This window comes from Nyctereutes procyonoides, unplaced genomic scaffold (assembly GCF_905146905.1).
Source record: "Nyctereutes procyonoides isolate TBG_1078 unplaced genomic scaffold, NYPRO_anot_genome, whole genome shotgun sequence".
Lineage (NCBI taxonomy): Eukaryota > Metazoa > Chordata > Mammalia > Carnivora > Canidae > Nyctereutes > Nyctereutes procyonoides.
This window is the reverse complement of record NW_026575049.1, coordinates 51,502,033-51,524,001: the sequence shown is the minus strand read 5'-3', so window position 1 is coordinate 51,524,001 and position 21,969 is coordinate 51,502,033. Positions and strand designations below refer to the sequence as shown.

Genomic DNA, 21,969 nt, shown 5'->3' with positions numbered 1-21,969 from the left:
TGTGTTTGTGATGAGTCCTATGATGGAGGTAATCCCTATATCTTTCTTATCCGAGAGTAGGTGGAAAAAGTAGAAGGTCAAAGAAAGATCACAGACAGTAGAGATAGTAGAGATCAGAAATTTTGGTGTCAAGTGAGAGAGACTCAACTCCAATGACCTTAATTAAGCAAAAGAGGCAACATATTGGCTCATCACTGGGGAAGTCCAAGGGAGGTCCTGGCTTGACTGTTTGCCCCCCATCCGTCTCTCAGTTCTGTTTTTCTCTTTGTAGCTTTAGTCACTATCAGGGCAGATAGGCTTTTTTCATGAGATAAGGACAACAACCCCCAATGCATTCACATCCTTCAGCAACATAATGACCAGAAAGGCCAAGCCCCTTCTCTAGCTCTCTCTGTGTGTCAGCCTTAGAGAAAGTCTCTCAGGTCTCAGAAAGTTCTCTCTCTCTCCACTCCCAGACCTACCCTGGGGCCAGGGCCCAGGCACTCATCAGCCTGCAGTTTCTCGTTGATTCCTCCTAAGGCCACAAAAGCCCCAGAGCAGCACTGGAGGTGGACACAGCTGATCATATCTCTGATCTCACACCATCTACACAGTGAAATGGAGGATAAAATTTCCAAGCAAGCTACTAGAGGGGATGCACAAAACTTCTCACTGTAACTTTTAGGGATAACCTTTTTTGTTTTGTTTTGTTTTGTTCCAGGTGGCAAGGTGAGAAGCTCATAGGTGTAACTGTATTTTTCTTTTCTTACACATTTTTTTTCCTCTGCCCTACATTCACCTTTTCTTCTGAAGGAAAGGTAAAACTACTGCTTTTAAGGGGAACAAATATCTGTTATGGTACTAACAAGACATATGTTCAAGAATCAGAAAGTTTTGCCTATTCTACTTGAGGTTTTTTTTTTATTATTTTGCTAATTTCCTCCAACTCTAAGGTCTTAGCGCGACATCAAGGGCTATTGAGTTCTGATCTAGTCAGGCATAAAGAAAAATAAGATTCCCTTCTAAAAGAAAGAAAGAAAGAAAAGAAAGAAAAGAAAAGAAAAGAAAAGAAAAGAAAAATAGGATACATGATCATGTGAAATTGTTCACTCCCCCTCCCAACAAATTAAATTTAAAAATTAAAATAAACTGCTACTTTTTTTAAAATGCCTCAAGATTACAATCAATTGTGCAATTTTACACATATACACACTATTATTTGTATGCATGTGCTTACATATGCCAGGTTTCTTTAACAATGCATCAAAATTCTTAGGCTTTATTCAGAGTCCTTAGTATGGATTCTCAAGCTTTGTCTTCCCAAGGCATATTGAATTCTAAAATTTCCCATTTAGTGTTTCACCAGTTATGCTCTGGGTAACCCATGAATCAGAACTACATGGGAGCTTATTAAAATACAGACTCCTAGGGGCACCTGAATGGCTCAGTTGGTTAAGAGTCTGACTCTTGACTTCAGCTCCGGTCATGATCTCATGGGTCATGGGATCAAGCCCATCATCCAGCTCACCACTCAGCAGGGAGTCTACACAGAGTCTGCTTCTCTATTTCCCTCTGCCGCCCCTCCACCACTGCCACCCCCCCCAACACACACACACACACACACACACTCTCTCTCTCTCTCTCTCTCTCTCTCTCTCGAAGAAATAAGTAAATCTTTAAAAAATAAAATAAAATGCAGACTGCCAGGGGTGCCTGTGTGGCTCAGTCAGTTAAACGACCAATTCTGGATTTCAGCTCAGGTCATGATCTCAGGGTTGTGAGATTGAGCCCCACATTGGGCTCCACGATGCGTGTTGGAGGCTGCTTCAGGTTCTATCTCCCTCTCCCTCCGTCCCTCCCCCCTCTTAAAAAATTCAGACTCCTGGGCCCCACTCTATACGAACTGAATCAGAATCTTTCTGGGGGAGGGTGTCTTTGAGGAGTATTTGTCTTTAAAATTTCCCAAATTATACTTTTCATCCTAAAATATAAGAAGCCCTGCTCTAGAATTTTGGAGAGTTTTATTAGGATTTCTGAGTTGTGGTGTCAGATATTTCTATATCTCTAAGGCAGGATAAACTTCTTGTGAATTCCATGAACTTTAGTTTGTCAGTAAAATATAATAGCAATCCCCATGGGTCATGCTCTTTTGAAGTTCTGTAACAAAAGTAACTATAAGCATAGTTATAGTACACAGAATTCTTTCAGATTTAAAAATATCTCCTCTAAATAGGTCACATATTAATGAGTAGGATAGGTAACTTCCATTGTAACAAATGTTTGTGGTTATAACAAACAATTCAATGTAATTTTGTTAAAATAGGTACATTGCAAGAACTGACATGATAATTAAAATCCAACTGAAATTAATCACAGAAAAATGTTATGAAAACTCATTAGTTTTGAGTTTTCTTCAAAATGAACTCATCCTCTTCATAAACATGATTTTATTTTTAATCCAAGACAAATAGTAAGAAGTCAATGTCCACAATCTGACTCCTTCCACCACTAATATAGTAAGAGTCGTCAACAAAGTCTTTGCATTTTAGAGCTAGAAGAGTCTTAGGGATTGTGAACACCAACCCTCCTCTTAGATGAAGAAACCAAAGACCAAGTCACACTGTGGACAGAACAGAAAAAAAAAAAAAATCCAGATGCCCAGGTGGCCTAGTCCTTTTCCTACTGAAGCATAAGCAACCCCCAGGTGTACCCAAGCAGGGAATCAAATGGTTCTTCAGGTGCAGGTAGAAGCAACCATTCTTTTTCCATAACAAATATGCTACGAAGTAAAAAGAAAAGGCCACATGAAATTTAAGGTTTGAAATAAATACCACTCAGCCATCTTGAGTTATTCATTCCTTCTCTCCTACAACTCAAGCTACATGGTGAAAAGATTTGAAAACCCCAGTGCTACTCCAACTTCTCTACCAAAATCTGCCATATTAAAATAGGAGAGAATATCTGACCCCAAAGTCATGAGTAATTACCTGATACCTGTCCAGATTGATCCAGTGTGGTTGAGAATAAATCAAGCAAAGCTATTAAGCTCTTCTCAGATGATTTGCTAAACATATGCTATAGGTCTGCACCTGGGTTTCATTTATTCATTCTGTTATTCAATAGATATAGACTGAGCACCTATGAGGAGCTAGAAGCTGTGACATGTTCAAGCAATATTAAGATCAATAAACAGGAGAAGGAAAACTAAAGCCAAAATTACAATGTGTTACATTACAGACTATAGAATCAGGTATCATGGGCACAGATGCAGCTAGATTGTGTCAGAGAAGGTGTTACAGTGAAAATGACATTGAGCTGAGTCTTCAAGGACAACCAGGAGTTTAACTAATGGGATATGGGAAAGGAAGAGAAGATCGTTCCAGGTAAATGAATAGCATATGCAGAGGTATGAAAGGGTGAGAAAAATCTAGTAAGCTTTGTTTTTCATGCCATCTAGCACAATGAGGGGAAAGCCCATTTTTAAAAAAATAATAATAATTTTTAAAAATCTCCTTGGGCAAAAAACTCACAACGGACTACATACTTGTGACTGAGCCAGTCTGACCCTGAGAGTTAGTTTCAAATAAGAAAGAAAGAAATCTGTTCCTTCACTTCTTGTCTGTAGAGTCTTAGACACCTTCCAGACTCTCAAAGTCCACTTCTTCCTGCAAGATTCCAGGATTTCCAGAGTCCAAACAGAGTCATTGTAAGAGGAGGAAGGAAAAATGTTTTGATGATGAAACTGAGTAGGGGAAATTATGCATTCCCATAGGTAACCATAAAATTGTCTTCTACATTCTTTGTATGCAGATCATATAGAATTTATAGAATTTTTTTACACGGGTAAGATAAAGTGGGTGATAGAAGTGAGCTCAAACAGGTTTCCAGGGATCCCTGGGTGGCACAGCAGTTTGGCGCCTGCCTCTGGCCCAGGGCGCAATTCTGGAGACCCGGGATCGAATCCCACGTCGGGCTTCCGGTGCATGGAGCCTGCTTCTCCCTCTGCCTGTGTCTCTGCCTCTCTCTCTCTCTCTCTGTATGACTATCATAAATTTAAAAAAATAAATAAATAAAAAATAAATAAATTAAAATAAAAAAAAAACAGGTTTCCACTTCTTAAGAACTATGTGACTTTGGGGAAGTCACAAAACCTCTCTGGACATCATTTTTCTTGTTGCAAACATCCGGCCAGTTTGTTGTGAAGCTTAGACATAACCAGAGGGAGGGCACCTGTCACAGGGCCTAGCTTGTAAGGGGCCTCTCCCTGGGGCAGTTGCTGTAGGTTATCATAGCACTTTCATTCATTCAACAAATCTTTACTAGAGACTCAACATGGAGAAGCCAGGAATAGAAAAATATATCTGAACTGGATTTTGTTCTCCGGGATGGTCACAGTCTATGGTGGAGATATAGAACAGATTCATATAGCTATACTATAAAGAAAAAAGTGGTGTTGAGCAAGAAAAACACAAAGAGGGGGATGCCTGGTTAAAAGAAAAAAAGATTTTTTTATTTATTCATGAGAGACACACACACACAGAGAGAGAGAGGCAGAGACAGAGACAGAGGGAGAAGCAGGCTCCATGCAGGGAGCCCGATGTGGGACTCGATCCAGGGTCTCCAGGATCACACCTTGGGCCAAAGGCAGGTGCCAAACCGCTGAGCCACCCGGGCTGCCCTAAATAAATAAAATCTTTAAAAAAAGAACAGAGAGAGAGAGTGAGAGAGAGAAACTACTTGGGAACTTGCGAGGACAGAGATTACTTGTGCAGAGGGAGTTGGTGGGGGAGAAGGAGAAAGGGTTTGGGGCTGGGAACCCGGGAGAGGAAGCGCATCTGGGCGGGACAGAGGATCCCTGGAGGTGACAAATCTCCCTCCGCTTCACGCTCGGTGACAGCAGAGCCTGGTAAGAGGTCAGAGCCCCCTGCCCCCGTCCGAGGCGCTCTCAGTCCCCACGTTCTCCTGACCTTGTGCCGAGGGCAGGCCGGCCAGGGAGAGGCCAGAGGGGGGTGATGAAGGGGTCGCCGCCGCCAGGGCGGGGTGGGGGGAACCAAGGGGCGGGGAGCGGGCGCACGGGGCCGGCCGGGGCCCCCGCGCAGCCGCCAGAGCCCGCGCTCAGCTCGCCAGCCATGGGGCCGCGGGGGCCGGCGCTGCTGCCGGTGCTGCCGGTGCTGCCGGTGCTGCTGCTGCTGCTGCTGCCGCCGCGGGCGCGCCCTGGGCCGCCCTGCCCGGAGCCCTGCCGCTGCCCGCCCGCCGGCGCCCTGCGCTGCCCCGGCCCGCGGGCCGGCCTCGCCCGACTGTGAGTACGCGGCGCCCCGCCCGGACCCGCCCGACCTCCTGCCCCGGGCCGTCGGCTCCCGCTCTTCCGCCCCCTTTGCCGGGAAGCTTGCAGAGAAAGGCTTCGCCCGAGCAAACTCCTCCACTTTTTAAAGTGCTGAGAAGGCGAGGCTTGCGGAGGGTCTCGGCCTCACCTGCTGGCCTCGCCTTGGGGCCTCACCTGCTGGCGCACCCTGCAGCCCCCGGCCGCCCCAGGCCCGCGATTTCCACATCCCACCCCCACCCCCGGCTGGGGCTCCCGCAAGGGGCGTGGAATTGCCCTGAAGCCACAGGGGAGGCCTGCTCCCTGCCGCTGCTGGAAGGGGCCCGGTATGATGCCTCCCAATCAGCAGCCCGTCCCCGCTAGACGAGTCCTAAGCCGTCTTTGGCCCTGGTGCCGGCCAGGCTGGTGCAGGTTACTGTGTCCTCTGGCCCCCTGCTCTCCTCTGGGCGCGTGGGGTGGCGGGCCCTGTGGTAAGAAGGGGGTGACCTAGTCATCAACCGGGATTGCTGCCCGGCAGCCTCGCCCAACGCGTGCATTCCCGCCACTGCTCTTTCTACCCCTTCCCGGATGCACTCGCATTTCAATCTGGTTGTCTGATCAAGGTGTGCCTTGTGTCACGCCTCCCACACTCCACCCAGGCCTCCCGTTTACAGAAGTGATTAGAAGAATTGCGTACGTCAGCAAGCAGGTGGAAGAAGCTGTTTACTGAACTGATGGGGTAAAGAGAAGAGGGGCCTGTAGTGCTAGCAGATCAGAGTGTCACCTGGTGTCCTTTCGATTTAGAAAAAGGTACCACACAATGGGGGCCCTGGGTGGCTCAGTAGAGCATCTGCCTTCAGTTTCAGGTCATGATCTCAGGGTCCTGGGATGGAGCCCCCATCCTGCTCCCTGTTGGGGCAGTGTTGTTTCTCCCTCTCGCTCTGCCCTTACCTTCTGCTTGTTTCGGATCTCTTTCTCTCCCTCAAGTGAATAAATAAAATCTTTAACAAAAGAAAAGAAAAGAAAAAAGAGAAAGGTACCACACATTATATGATTCTATTTTTATGTCCAGATTGAAAGGAGATTAGTAGCTGCCAGGTAGAGGTAAAGGACTGGTGACTGCTAATGGCTGTGGCTTCTAGGGGTAACAAAAATTACTTAAAATTAGATTGTGGTGATGACTGCACAACTCCATAGACATACTAGAAACCATTGCACTGTACACTTTTTAAAAAAGATTTTATTTACTCACGAGAGACACACACACAGAGAGAAAGAGAGGCAGAGACACAGAGGGAGAAGTAGGCTCCATGCAGGGAGCCTGACGTGGGACTTGATCCGGGGGCCCCAAGATCATGCCCTGGGCTGAAGGCAGTGCTAAACTGCTGAGCCACCCGGGCTGCCCACACTGTACATTTTAAATGGGTGAATATGGTATATGAATTATAGCTCAATAAAGTTATTAAAAGAAAAAAGGAAAGAAGAGTCCTATAAAAATATTCAAAAGGCACTAGCCTGGTGGAAGCCTGGGTTATATTCTAACCATTGGCAGCAATAGAATTCCATTCTTGGGGAGGAAAGAGGCAAGTCCCCACCATTTCCTTGGGTCCCAGGAGCCTGCCTAGAGCCCACTTCCTAGAGGACCTCCCTCCTGAGGGGCTAAGCCTCTCCTCTGAAAAAGTTAGTAGCCTTCATTGGGCACCTGAGTGGCTCAGTGGGTTAAGCGTCTCACTCTTGATTTCCACCCAAGTCATGATTCAGGGTCAGGAGATCCAGCCCAGCACTAGGCTCTAGGACTGGGTATGGTGCCTGCTAAAGAGTCTCTCTCTCTCCCTTTCCCTCTGCCCCTATCCCCTCTCCTGTCAGAGTGCTCTCATAAATAAATAAATAAATAAATAAATAAATAAATAAATAAATAAATAAATAAATAAATAAATAAATAAATAAATAAAGTTACTGGCCTTCAGGGAGTGTTTGCAGTTGAGAGATACAGTTTAAAGGTTGAAGGGTTTATATTAATTAGTTTCCATTAATTATCTTGTCAGCTCAATTCCCTGTAGCTGAGGACCATGCTGACGGAATTGGTTTCAATCAATCAACAAATTCATGGAACTTGCCTTTCGAGTCCTAGCCCTTGTCCTTCTGTGACAAACCTCCCATTCTTGCTCTTAGGAATGATTGTGCCACTAACAGCCTTTCTCACACCCAGTACTTTTATACAGGCTTCCGGAAACTGAGACCCAAAGAGATGGAATAACCTGACCAAGGTCTCCTTTTGCTATTGAGTAGCAAAGACCATTAAATGTGTTTTTATATTTGCTTATCTTTGTGAGAAAATTACCCTTTCCCAAATACACACACATTCCCGGCTCCTTTCAGTTTCAGCTTTTCACCTAGCTCTCTCAACAATTCCTACTGCCACACCACACCATGTTGGCCTCAGAAGAGTACCTCTTTCCTGGAGAAAGCTGAAGTGAAAAGACCAAAACAAAATAGTTCTCCCACTGCCCCATAACACAGTTTAGAGGAGCCTAGAACCCCTCAAAAAAGATTGTACAGGCTGACTAGGTTTGTGGGTAGAGGCAAGAGGCAAGCACAGTATGAGCAGCACAAGCATGCTGAAGCTGGCTCATCCCACTCCCAAAGAGGAGCAAGCTGTCCAGGCTCTGACACCCTTTGTCATCCCTCTGAGTTTCTGGAGAATCCTCAACTTCCCCCCTTCACATACACTATCTTGGTATCCACACTAAGCACATCTTCTAGACATTCAGACACCCTAGGTTAGCAAGCATGCTACCCCACACAAGGCCAGGTTTTCTGAGGATCAGATAATTGAGACGTGACCTCCTCCTTTAGGTGGGAACCCTATGGGCACAATAAGGTGACCTCAACATCCATCCATATGCCAAGGGAAATATATAAGAAGGGATAGGAGGGTAGTTACTTTAAGGAAATTTACTCAAAGTGTGGTTCTAGACCAGCAGCATTAGCATCACCTGGGAAAAGTTAGCAATGCACACTCGAGCCCCACCCCCAATCTACTGAATCAGAAACTCTGAGGATGCGGTGCAAAGCTGGTGTTTTAACAAGCTCCACAAGTGGTTCTAATGCATGTTAAAGTTTGAGAACCAAGATCTTATACTTTCCATAAAGGAATACAGTCTTTTGGAAAGTAAGAGTATGTTTTCAACTTCCTATGCCATATACTTTTCTTCCTCGTGCACCCCTCCATACACACACATATACAAAATACCTATTTATTGCAAAAGGCAGCTGTGATCAAATTAAAAGCCCAAACTCTGATGCATATTGAAAATATACAGGATTGAGAAAAGGTTTTGTTCGGTTTTGCCTTCAAAGAGGAACAAGATGGGGGGGTGGGGTGTGCCTGGATGGCTCAGTGGGTTAAGTGTCTACCTTTGGCTCAGGTCATGATCCTGGGGTCCTGGGATGAGTCCCGCATCATATCCCACTCCCTGCTCAGCAGTGAGTCTGCTTCTCCCTCTCCCTCTGCCCCTCCCCACCTTGCTCATGCTCTCACTCATTCTCTCAAATAAATAAATAAAACCTTAAAAAAAAAAGAGGAATAAGGGAAGGAATACCTGGAGGACAGCCTGAAGATAGGAGGGATGGCGGAGAAGGTATTTGATGGAGAAAGATCTCTGTGCTGATGGGAGAAAAGTGGCAGTCTCAGATCATAGGGGGAGAGTTAGGCTTAGAAAGAGAGGTACTTCTGAGTCCTGGGGGATGGATAAAGGTATAACTTCACATTGAGATGAAAAACAGGAAAAGTGAACAGCTTCCTACTGAAATCCTCTTTTCTTGACGATGAATGAATGGAATGGTAAACAGTAATTACAAGATAGGGAAAAAATGTTATGAATAACCAATTATCAGGAGTTTGTAAAAAAAGAAAGCTGAAATTAGGAAATAAGGCAGTCGAGAAGAAGAGAGATATGGTCTTAAACATCATGCACAGGGTCTGATTCTGCAGAAAGAGGGGGAGCACTCTCATCTTTTGGGGGTCAGAGGAGGCAAGTATTGTACAACATTTGAGAATTCACCATCAGCCTCTCAGTAGATACTAGTTTGTATTTTAATCTTCCAGGCCTTGGAAGTCTGTCCTGTAAGACTTCCATCTCAAGTCCACTATTTGGTTTAAAAAGGGGGGAAAAAGGAACGTGGATTATAATTGTTATTGGCAAGCCCACTGTTTGCAAATTTTGAAAAAGGCACTGTTCAATCATTCATATCTTTCTACCTCTTCCATGTTTTATTAAAAACTTAGGTATTTAAAATCTAAAATGTGATATAAAAAGTAGCCTCCTGCATGTTCATTCATTTTCATTGGGGAAGGGGGAAGTAAAGAAGAAAACTGATTTAAAACATTTCCTTCTCCTTTTCTTATTAGTTCCAGACAACTGGAAGAAGAGAGAAAAAAATATTCTCACCTTGCCCATGGATATATAAAGATCTTTGTCTCTATGACAACAGAAAGGTTGATCTTCTTGATATGGAAACAGCTTCTGAAAAATCTGTTAGTAAGAAAATGCTAATAATAATAATGGCAATTTATTTTTTGCATGTCGTGCCTACTGAACAGTTTAAACTTTAAACTTTATTATAAAACACAATCCAGAGACTTTGGAAGGATAAAATGTGCTGTATCTATCAATCCAATATTACAGGAAGATGTTAGTCTCCTGACATCTTTCCTGTCTTTCTTCTTTTCATCGTACCTTCAGTGGAAATCATAGTCCAGAACGGTGTTCAATGCTATAGAGGGATGTACGGGTGGAGGGCATGGTCCCAGTCCTTAGGGGGCCCACAGTCTAAATAGAAACACATGCAAGAGACCACTGTGGGCAGGGAGAGAGGCAACAAGGGTCTAGGAATTCAGAGAACAAAGCAAGTACTATGGACTGGAAACTCCAAGGGAAGGCTTCACAGGTGAAGGGGTATAAGGCTGAACCTTGAAGGAGAGAAAGGAAGAAGAGTCCTGATGGGAGAACCACAGGTTCAAGTAGATTCAGATTCCTTGCTGGGAAGCAGAGAATAAAGTTGGTTGGGTTTGAACTGTTTAGGCCTTTCCTAGGCTCTTTGGGGAATTTTTTAAAGGAAAAGATAAAATCATTAGAAATATTTGCTTACATTACCCAGAGGATTTGTGCACAAAGAAAAAAAAATCCCAATACATAGTGCTTTAATAATAAATTCTCAATCAGAGCCATTCTTGGACAAATGATTACAAAAGCATTAAGTAAAAATCATGATTTGGAGTCACTTCCCCATGAAGCTTTCCCTAGTGCCTCCTCCCTCCCAGACATGCATCCTTTGATACCCTGTACTTACCTGTATTTTTGCACATACCCTGCCATAATGTAACCATTTATTCAAAATAAGCCTCTTCTGCTAGAGCAGGGTTTCCCAACCTCCGTGCAATTGACATTTGAGGCCAAATGATCATCTGTCATAGAGGGCTATTTTGTACACTACAGGGTATTTAGCAGCATCTCCAGCCTCCACCCACTAGATGCCAGTAGCACTGCCTTCCCAAATTATGACAACCAAATATGTCTCTAGACATTTGCCAAATGCTCCATGGGGGGGGGGGGAATCCACACCCACCCTTGGTTTTGAATCATTGTGCTAAAGTAAGAACCACAACCACTTGAAGAGAGATCCTATTCAACTTAGGAATCCCAGAATTTCATGAGTATTGTGATTAAAGGATTTATTGAACTACTATGATTATCAAACGGAATAGGTGGACTATTAGGAACAATGAACTAACGCCAAAAAGAAAAAAAATGTGTATTAGTTAACATGTACTGCATCTAAAAGTCATTTTAAAAATCTCCGTCCTGGGGATCCCTGGGTGGCTCAGCGGTTTAGCACCTGCCTTTGGCCCAGGGCATGATCCTGGAGTCCCAGGATCGAGTCCTGGGATCAAGTCCTGCCTCAGGCTCCCTGCATGGAGCCTGCTTCTCCCTCTGCCTGTGTCTCTGCCTCTCTCTCTCTCTCTCTGTCTCTCTCTGTCTCTCATTGATGAATAAATAAAAATCTTTTTTAAAAAATCAGATGAGCACTGGGTGTTATACTATATGTTGGCAAATTGAACTCCAATAAAAAAAAAAAAAAAAAAAAAACACTCTGTCCTACAGGATGGGGAAGCCAGGAGGTGCTATGGGTAGTGGAGAGAGTTCTTTATTATGTCAACATCTAGGTTTCAGATCTTGCAGACACCCAGTCTGTCTTTGAACGGGCATAGTATCAGCTTCAAAGAAGCAAGACTGGAAGCTTACCTATAGTATATCCCATTCAAATTGATTTTTTTTTTGTTATTTATTTTAATTCACTTATTAGAGAAAAACCAATCCTCAGCCCAGGATCCATTAAAAAAAACCAAAACAACCACTGAGGAGCCTGGATTGAGACCAGCGGGTTCCCAGTTATGTTGTATAACTATTCTAGGATATGGAGAAACCTACCAAGTTCTTGCAAGTACAACAGCTTGGCCCTGCCCTCAGCTTTCCTACAGCTGGGACTGACAAAAAAAAAAAACAAAAAACAAAAACCCAGAATTCATAAAGCTCATTTCCTACCTCCCAGCACCACTGCCCCCACACACCCAACAAAAGCAAAGGCCGAAGGTAGAGGTTGATCTTGAACCTCAATTCTGACTCAAGTCTCTCAGGGGCACCTTAAAGGCAATTCTTAACCTGGCTGTGCCTATAAACAGACTCCAGAGGGAAGCTTTGCAAGGACCAGATTTTATTAGTTTAAAGATCATCCTTTTGGGGGCAGTGAATGATGGCCCCTAGCAGGACTCTTAAAAAGCAAGCAACAGAGTTCCCAAAATCTCAGTGGAAGTGTAGAACCAAAAAGGTTCACATACCAATTCCTTTGGCATTGGACCCAGCTCCCCCCACCTCACAGAGCAACAATTCCTTGGGTTTGTTTTCCTGCCTTATTCTTTTTTTATTTCCAAAGCAGTAAGTCAGATTAATTCAGGGCTCCAGTTCTGCTCCTTCGCCCCCTCTATCTTCCTCCCAAGCCTCTCAGTTTGGCTTCTCTTCATGTCTTGAAATGAGACGCAAAAGCTTTTCTTCCAAAATGTAATCTGTCAGAGTGGCTGCACCAGACGGTGTCTTGGCTGCGTGTAACTATAATCTTACACATGGAATTTTAAAGTCAGGTGAGTCATGTTGGTGGAGGGAGACCCTGCTGCTCACTTCCAGGCCCAAGGGGGCTGGCTCCATGGAAGCATATGAATTCTGTTCTGGCACCATCCCTTGGCATGCAAAAAAATTATATTTAATGCAGATTTTAGCAAATTTCTCACCAGCTATTTTTTAAGAGGAAAATTAAAATAATCCCACCCACCCAGCAGGTGGACTCCCTGACTTGGTGGGCAGCTTCTAGCAGGTTCTCTTCATGGTCCTCATTTCCTCCTAGCTTTTGCCTCACAGGGAGATGACAACCTACCCCCCCCACCCCCCAACCCCACCCCCCCACCAACCAGCAAACCATTCACAGCTGCCCTCTGTGTGGTCCTGAACCACAGCTCTTTGCCACCCGAGCCAAATTCAGAAAAGTCCAATTTCTAAGCAAAATAACTTTCAGAATGAAGGGGTTTTGGATTTTTTTCCCCTGCAGTTGTGACATTTGTCCTTGACTCTGATGAAATGAGGTGACTCCTGGGTTCCTAATTCTACCTCAGGAGCAGTAGCAGCATTTCTGAGCCCACAGGGGTAAGGCTGCTCAGGTATGACAAGGTAGTGTCCAACACAGCCCTCCAATTATCTGAATTGATCAACAGGACAAAAACAGGGCAGACCTGAGTTCTAGCACAAGGTCTCCTTGCCCTAATTTGCACTGTGGGTTCGGGCTAGTGAGAAAACCTCTGTGCTGTCTATAAAAGGGGCGTGATGGTTCCTGCCCCTGAGCGGGGCTGACTGTGGTGAAGATAAACGAGCCAGCAGAGCCAAAAGTACTGGGAAATAAAGCCTCCACGTAACTACAAAGCGTGATGGTAACAATCTGATGATACAGAGAAGAGTGCAAACCCACAGCTGGTGTATGTGGTTGAGCAGAAAATACCTATCATCCCAGGGGCAAGCCTGATGGAATAGTTTTGTTCCTGTGAGGTGTTAATTAGAGAAAATGACCCACTAGGTCTTCTCAAACCTGGATGGTGAATAAGTTAGAATCCCAAAATAGCAGCACTCATTATTGCCCGGAGTCTGATATGCTAGTCTTTTCAGCCCAGGCTGAGCTGCCTTTCAAATATGCCACCTAACACCTGATTCTGGGCTGCCTACTGTTGTTCCACTGGATTAGTCCCTGTATCCAGCTAGAGCATCAGAGCCTCTTCTGGGTCCTTTCAATTCCCCATTCCCCATCCCAAACCTCAGGCTGACACATAGAAGACCTTCAGGGCAGTCTGGTTGACCATTTGGGAACTAAATACTGAAACATACAGGACAATGTACAGAACCTGTAGCCACTCCCCCTGTGCTCCAAGAGCGTCTTGTCTTCAGCTATAGGACAGAAAGGTCTAGTTCTCAGATGACTGGAGAGAAATGTAGAAGGTGATAAAAGTCAGCAGAAGATTATAAACCAAGGCTCTTAGGAGTTCAGGAAAAAGGGCCATCCCTTCTGGTCTGAGTAATAAGGAAACCTCGGTGGAGGCGTCACATGAGCTGTAGTTCTTTGAGCCTCCCTCTCTCTGGGGCAGCCAGTGTGGTTATCCCAAAAGCTCAGTCCTGCTCTGACACCAGCTTAGAAAGGCCACTGGGGAATCACTACTGAGAGCCTTCTGCACTCTCACTGACCACTAGCAAATACCTTGTATTATGGATCCTCCGTGGAGCAGAGGATTACTTCCCCCAGGAAAGGCCTGGGGGGCTCTGATTAAGGCTTTTCTTATTTGTGGGCACCAGAAATCAACTCGGGCAAATTTAATCATAAGAGGTTAACTTGATAGAAGAATAAGGAGGTAAGTAGATGGATGTGGGCAAGATCCAGAGACAATTTGGCATTTTAGCAGCAAGAGGTCACTCAGCATTTCTCTAGATTCCACCTTTACAATGAGTCAGCTCCACAGATCCTGTCTATTACAAGTTTGAAATTCCTCCAAGAGAGAATCTGACTGCCTCAGCCTGCACCCCCTAGGCAAGAGCAGAGGAGCACAGTCAACGAGATACTCCACCCAGACACAACCAGCAATGAGATGCTTCTGAAGAAGCATACAACCACACAAATTGGTGTCCACCAGAGCCGGGGAGTTAGTGAAAAGTGAAGGCACACATGCTAGTAATTTTAGGCACTTCAAATCCATCCTCGGATTAATTAAAAGTACGTGGTATATCAGTTGCAACCAGCTTTTACAGACTTATTTAAGAAAAAAAAAAAAAGTTTTTAAGTGCCTGGAACAGGAGCTTGTAATGAAAGAGTTTCCTGAAGCATATCTGCAGTGTCACTGTCCTGACAACATAATATTCTCTGCTTCTAAAAAATACTTTTGAAAAATGATTACAGATGATACAGACATTCCCTGGGGAGAATTCAACATGCAGTTTTATTTACCAGAGTTATTCTTGTCATGTTATATTATTGCTATTCAGTTTAGGGGGTAAAGATTGGGTTCTTTTGCTTGTGTCTTTAGAAAACTTTAAATGGGTTTTGAGTAAGGGCTTAAATGTGTTTACCATTTTCCTCTGAGGCTTTATATTTTTTAATTTAGTTGTTGCACAAATGACTTGGAAAATCCATTATCCAGGGAATCTTCTTGAAAATTTTGGTTCACAGTTTAATTCATAAGCTCCTCACAGCTTCTTAGGTGCTCTATAGAGTTTGTCTTGGAGGAGAATCACCCAAATAGCACTTCCCAATGGGAGGGCTCCAACTGACTGAACTTTTTTAAAACCAGTGAGTAAATGAGAGCTCTGCAGAGTGGCTCTCTAGGGTTGCAACATTTAATGGAAGGTTGTTCTTTATCAATTTTTAAAAAGGGCTATCAGGTGACACCTGTAAGAGGTAACTGAGCCCAAAAGAAAGGTACCTACCAAGTAGGAATATTTACCCTCCCCCTCAGTTGTCCCATAATCAATCAGCAGAGAGTTAAGAGTCAGGAACAAGTCACAGATATTTTATAGATTAAAGCATGACCCACGACAAACAGAAGAGTCCATTCCAAGGTACTGAACTCACCAGCCCTCCACCCCCATTAATCCCCTACCCTTGACAAGGAAGTTAAAGTTGTCTCTTGAAGTGGCTGGGGTATCTGTGAATCCTCCACAGTAAACAGCTATGAATTATGAATATTTACTGTGCTCTTATCTTGTGTTAGATGCTGTATTAGTATTATATAAACATTTCCTATTTAATCTCAGAAATCTCTGTGGTAGTTCATATAATCATTATTTTATTAATGTGCAGTGAAGCTGGGATTTGAACACAGGCATTCTGACTCTCCACTGCCCCATGATGCTGCTTCCAGAGAGAAAGCATGTGCAGTTGGTGATGAAGGCATAGTCTTGATAGTACATAGCACCTAAGAGAGACCTCTAACCAAGAGTAGAAGCTAACCAGCAGAGAAGGGTGAATGTGCCAGCTAGTGGAGACAGTGGGAATGAAGGCAGAAAAGGGTGAAGTGAGTTCAGGGAATACAGTAGCCTGATTTGTCCAGGGTGGCACAGTCCAGCAAAAATGTAGTATCAGTCACGTGTGTAATCTTCACTTTCTAATAGCCATATTTAAAAAGCTTTTAAAAAGTGAAACCAACAAAAAACAAAAAAAACAAAACAAAACAAAAAAAACAAAAAAAAAGTGAAACCAATTTCAGTGAAATATTTCATTTAATCCAAGCGTACAAAATATTATCATTTCAACATGTAATCAGTATAAAAGTTATTCACAAGATACTTTATATTCCTTTTTCTTGCCGAGTCTCTGACATCCGGTGTGTTTGATACACTTTACAGTGGATGATTCAGACTGGCGTGTCTCAAGTGCTCAGTGGCCATGTGTGGCTGGCAGCTGCCTGATTGGACAGCACAAATGTAGTGTATGGGTTATATAAGAGGAATAGTGGGTGACAGGACCAGCAAATAAAGTTTGAGCTTTTATTTGGAGGGCCTGAATGCAGGGCTGAGACATGTGTCAATACTAGGCAGGCTAAGGGGAGGCACAGAAGATAATTGAGCATAATAGTAACAAGGTGGAAGTTATCTGGAAGATTAATCTAGATCTGTTAGGGAAAACCCAGGGTGGGATGAGGGGAAACCAAAGACCAGTCAAGGGTGGAGAAAAGAATGCCCAAAAAATTTGGCAGTGGGAAAATAATAAAAGGGGTGGAAGCAAGAGACCATTGTGAAGGTTGAGTCACCAGGGAATGGGTGTTCAATGGTGGAACAGAGGAAACATTCATATAGGGTACCTGGCAAATTCTCAAATAATAGTACAGGGGGAAAAAATGAGTAGTTATTCTTGCTGAGGAGGATGGGGAAAGAAAGACAACCCACTCTGGTAGGCTTATGGAGGAAGAGGAATTCGAGTAGCATCTTTGAAGTTTAAGACTGAGCACAAGCCCTCCTGAAGCTGTCAGAGCCTAGGTTTTCACCAGAGAACCAGAGGACTGTGTAGCAGAGTGTATCAACAAAACCCCCAAAGGAACAGCACTGATGTGCTTTGATTAGTGAAGGACACAGCACTGGACCAGGAACGAAGTGAACTATGTTCTAGTCTAGATCTGCCCCTGAATTGCCACATGGTTTTGGGGAAATCATTTCACTTTCCTAGCTGAAGATTCCTTGTCTATAAAGTAAGGGGTTGGACCAAATCACTTGCAAGCAGCCCTTTTCTCTGATTCCTTGAGTCAAATACAGTAAGTATTTAAAAGAGTAGTCAATTAAAAAAAAAAAGAGTAGTCAATCAAAACCATATGGTTGTATTTTTAAGGAGGTTTCCAAATTTTTTTTTTTTAAAAAAAGATGTTATTTATTTATTCATGACAGACAGAGAGGCAGAGACATAGGTAGTGGGAGAAGCAGGCTCCTCTCAGGGAGCCTGATGTGGGAATCGATCCCCAGACCCAAGATCACGCCCTGAGCCAAAGGCAGACATTCAACTGCTGAGCCACCCAGGCATCCTGCATTCCAAATTTTCTGATGTAAAATTTAACAAATTGCATGTCCATCTACATTGACTTCATATTTCAGGTAACATTGACATCTCAGCTCCCTGTAGGTAAATGCTACAAAGACAAGAGGCCAATAAATGAAGACATACCCAGTAATGAAGTTACCAAGTAGACCAACACATTTGAAAACACAATGATTTAAAACCATCTGGAAAGGGGGAAGCCATTTTTATTTCATTCCAAGATGAAAGCAAGTTTATTATAATTACTGAGCAGCTTTGAAAAGAACACAGAAATTCTTCAGTCTCTGTTGAATTTAGATCAAGGTCTTATGCAATAAATACAAAAATATTAATGTTCTTTTAAATAAAGTAATGATTCCCCCTCCCATTTCAATGAGGTCATTAGGCAAAAAGGCTTTGAGTCTCTCTGATTTCTGTCTTTTTTCCTCCCTCTGATTTTGTAGCATTTTAAAATTCAGAGCGTATAGGTCTAGCAATAAACTAATGGTCTGTGAAAGATGGATGGATGTTTGTAGCTTTCTTAAATCGATAATATAGATGGCTTTTCTAAATAATTAGAGGGAAGTGAATAAAAATATTTCATTTATGCTGTGCTGGGCAGAAGGACAGGTAAAGGCTCGACAAGATACCTAGGATTTCACCCAGTCTTTGGGGACTCTAGATTGGTACAGAACTTTTTACGTGGCTCTCATCTTCCTCTGGCCCTGCTCAGCCCATGTGCTTCAGAAAGTGGTCCTGCCCTGGAAACCCTTATGCAATCCAAGCTCTTAAAGGCCAAGGAGAGGTGGGGAACCTACAGTTGTAACTGACTTCATGCAATACCTGTCTTTAAAAGAAGACAGCGTGTCAAGTGGAACTGTATTTTCCATTCACCTAGGGAGTTTGCTATTTAAAGGAACCTTCCTAAAAAATAAATAAATAAAAATTAAAAATAAATAAATAAAGGAAACTTCCATGGTATCCTTTTGTAGAACAAAGAACCTTTGATAATGCAAATGTATCTCAATTGATAGGTTTTTATAAACAGGGATTTCTAAATCCTGGATTTCACAGGGGGGACACAGCCCTCTTGACACTGAAATTCTCCAGCTAACATTATTTGAAGGTTCATTAACAAGCCAGTGAACTGGAGAAACTGACCCCTTCTAAGGTCATCTGTATTATTAAACTCTGAAAAAAAAATATGAGGGGTTCAAGCCCACTTTTGAGTATTCAGGAGACAGTAGGAACAATTATGGAGGACCCGATAATATGGCATCATCCTCTTTAAGGTGACTGAGTTTATGTAAATGCTATTTGCTTATCTGCAAATTATCCCCTGGTAATGAGTTCTAACACACAGTGCACTGGTGTCTTGGCAGTTGGAGTTGGCTGGGAAGGGGAGTAAATCTGGGGTCCAGGTGAAAGAGTGGATGGGAAGGAGCTCTAAAGGTGGGATAGCCCTTCTTACTAGTTCCACCTTGAGGCAAAGGGGCCAGGCCTTCACCCTGCATTGACCAGTCATTGGATGCATGCTGCCCAGGACAGAAGATGTGATCTTGGGTAAGGTGGCAATCTTAGGCTGAGGGTAATTCCAGGAGAACAACTATTTAGGAGCTTCAGCAGACCTGTCTCCTGGCCTTTGGAGGAAGGAGTGCCTCAGTCCTGAAGGGTGAGCTTGGTAGCCCATCACAGCATCCTCTATGGGAACTCAGTTGTACTGGGTAGCCCCAGCAAAGAGTCTCCATCTGTGCCACGGGCCCAGTTTGAAAGTCAGAACCCACCAGTGAGAGATACTAGGTTGAACCTAACCAGACAGCAAGTAGGAACTATTTCAGATCAGTTGTGTTTTTTAAGAAGCAGAGACACAGGAATCAGGATCTAGTGACTGAGAAGCCAAGGAAAAAGTCAGTTACAACTGTAGGTTCCCCACCTCTCCTTGGTCTTTAAGAGTTTGGATTGCATAAGGGTTTCCAGGGCAGGACCACTTTCTGAAGCACATGGGCTGAGCAGGGCCAGAGGAAGATGGGAGCCAGGGAAAAAGCTCCACTCCTAGATGGACTCTGAGGAGACCAGGGAGGCTACAGGATAAGGAATCAAGGCAGGAACAACCACCACCATGGCCTTGGGGGAAGCAAGTATAATTCAAGACACTGCAGGTGTACTTCTGCCTTCCAAATATTGTTAGGTTTAATGTAGACAATGTAGAAAGACACAGGACTCCACCAGAGGCATGACCAATCACAGGATCCCAGAACTAGAGTGAGTGCTTAGCTCCAATCCTAAAAGGGCAAAGGATGGTGCTACATCAACTTTAACACCTCCCTGGGAAGGCTGGGGACTTGCGGACAGGATTCATGAATAAATGGAGTTTTCATACTTGATGAAACTAAGGCAGACTGTCATTCTGTCTAAGTATTTGTTTCAATAACTGTGACACAGACACTTGAGCACAGTGAGATTTGGCCATAATCCAGGTGTCACCTGTGTTGTACCATGCATTCATTTAAAAACCAAAGTGTCAAATGGTAAAGAAAGAGAGGAAAGGGAAAGGAAGGAAAAGAAAAGAGCTATGAAACATAATAAAAATAAGTAGCTGGAGTGTCCCCTACCATGGACTTCCTTACTCATCTCACTATTTAGGAGGCAGAGAGAACTCTCCACCCTGCGAGTTCAACCTCAAGTTTGCCCAGTAGCCTGGCTCTTTATTACTCTCTGAGCTGCATAGTTTGGGTCTGTCACGCTTTTTGTCTGATAAAATAGGCTCTGCCCCTCTTTTATTGGTCTTTGCTTTATGCATAGCTTTCATTTCCTCTTTTGACCCTGGACAGCGGAGTTGCTGAACTGTCCTTGCCCTTGGTCTTCTGTCCTCAGCTCTCCTTGGCTGCTGCTCTATAGCAAATGATATTGCCTAGGCTTTTCCACAAGTTTCTGAAGTTCACAAAATTCTTGGAATACACAGAGGCCTAACTTCAAGAGAAGAAGAAAAGAAAGAAGGGAAAAGGAAAGCAGGGGAGCACTCTATACATCAAAACAAAACTTTTATTCTTTTTCATCTCTCAGATACAGAGGGTTAAGTTGATCACATTTCTTCATCCAAGCAACATCATCGCTGGTCCAAAGTCACTCTGCTTTTATTTTATCCCCTTCTCTCACTTCCTTTCAACTTGCCATAGGCAACAATCCTAATAGGTGCTCAGGTGTTTTCTCTTAAAATATCTAATGTTTTGGGACGCCTGGGTGGCTCAGCGGTTGGGTGCCTGCCTTCGGCTCAGGTCATGATCCCAGAATCTGGGATTGAGTCCTGCATCGGGCTCCCTGAGAGGAGCCTGCTTCTCCCTCTGCCTGTGTCTCTGCCACTCTCTCTCTGTGTCTCTCATGGATAAATAAATCTTTTTTTAAAATCTAATGTTTTGTGCACATGTAATTTTAATTCTGCAAGTAGAATTTTATTCATTAATTTCTTACTTGTTGCTCTGAGCACCATGATTCCACATAGGCTGCTCTGTGTGCCTTTAGACTCTTGCTTCTAGCTGCTTACCTATTAGTTAGATATATACTGTCCACACTATGATTCTCTCACTCAGTAATGGACACTTGGTTTGTATCCAACCCCCTGATGCCACAATGCTGTGAAGAAAATCCTTATACAGGTTCCCTTAGGTATCAATGTCAGAATTTCTCTGGGATGTACACAGGAGTAGAATTACAGGGTTATTATGGAGACAGTAGTTCATGTTGCTACAAGTTTTGGCCTCATAAAAGCACCCATCAGCAGGTCACCCGGGTCACTCAGTTAAGCATCTGCCTTTGGCTCAGGTCATGATCTCAGGGTCCTTTGATAGAGCCCTGCATTGGGCTCCCTACTCGTTGGGGAGTCTGCCTCTCCCTCTCTCACTGCCTGCTGCTCCCCCTGCTTGGGCTCTCTCTCTCTCTTTGCCAAATAAATAAATAAAACCTCTAAAAAAAAAAAGCATACACCAGAGCAGGGAGCACCTTCAAAGGGAATATATTCTAATGGTTATTGGCAAATCACGGGCTAAATGAACAATTGTTTAAATACAGGAGACAGACACATGAATGCTTAGAAACTGCTGCCCGTTAAAGATGAATCAGGAATGAAGACATGACATCTCTAAAATAAAAATGTAAGTCAGCGGGTAAAATAGCTTTGGATTCAGAAAACTACATTCTGCACCCACTTCATGAGAATACATCTAGTGTCAAAAACTCAGTACCCCTGCCTCACCCACCTGTCTCCCCATTCTCCAGCCCACAGGCTCTTCTTGCCCCAGCCACATCCACAAAGCTACCTGCTGTTTGCTAAGTTCCTTTATGGTAGGAACTTTATTTTTATTCTCATTACTGCTGCCTTTTCTGATCTGCAGCATCAACATCAACTGCAAAATTTCATCTTGCACTAGGGCTGTTCTGTAGTCATTGGGGACAGCCAGTGCATGATCTACAGCCTCTCTCACTTCTGTCCAACCTTTGCTCCTCATCCCTCATCCCTACATCAATCAAAAAGCTCAGGCAACCTCCCT

At 43.7% G+C, this 21,969-nt stretch overlaps 1 protein-coding gene across 1 annotated transcript in view; it reads left to right on the top strand.

Moving 5' to 3' along the window:
* Window positions 1-5,108: 5,108 nt before the first annotated feature.
* The window catches only part of LHCGR (luteinizing hormone/choriogonadotropin receptor), a 56,043-nt gene continuing 39,182 nt past the window's right edge, over window positions 5,109-21,969 (top strand). The window contains exon 1 of the mRNA XM_055329446.1: window positions 5,109-5,278. Within this exon, the coding sequence (XP_055185421.1) occupies window positions 5,109-5,278 (170 nt within the window). The remainder of the gene's footprint in view (window positions 5,279-21,969) is intronic.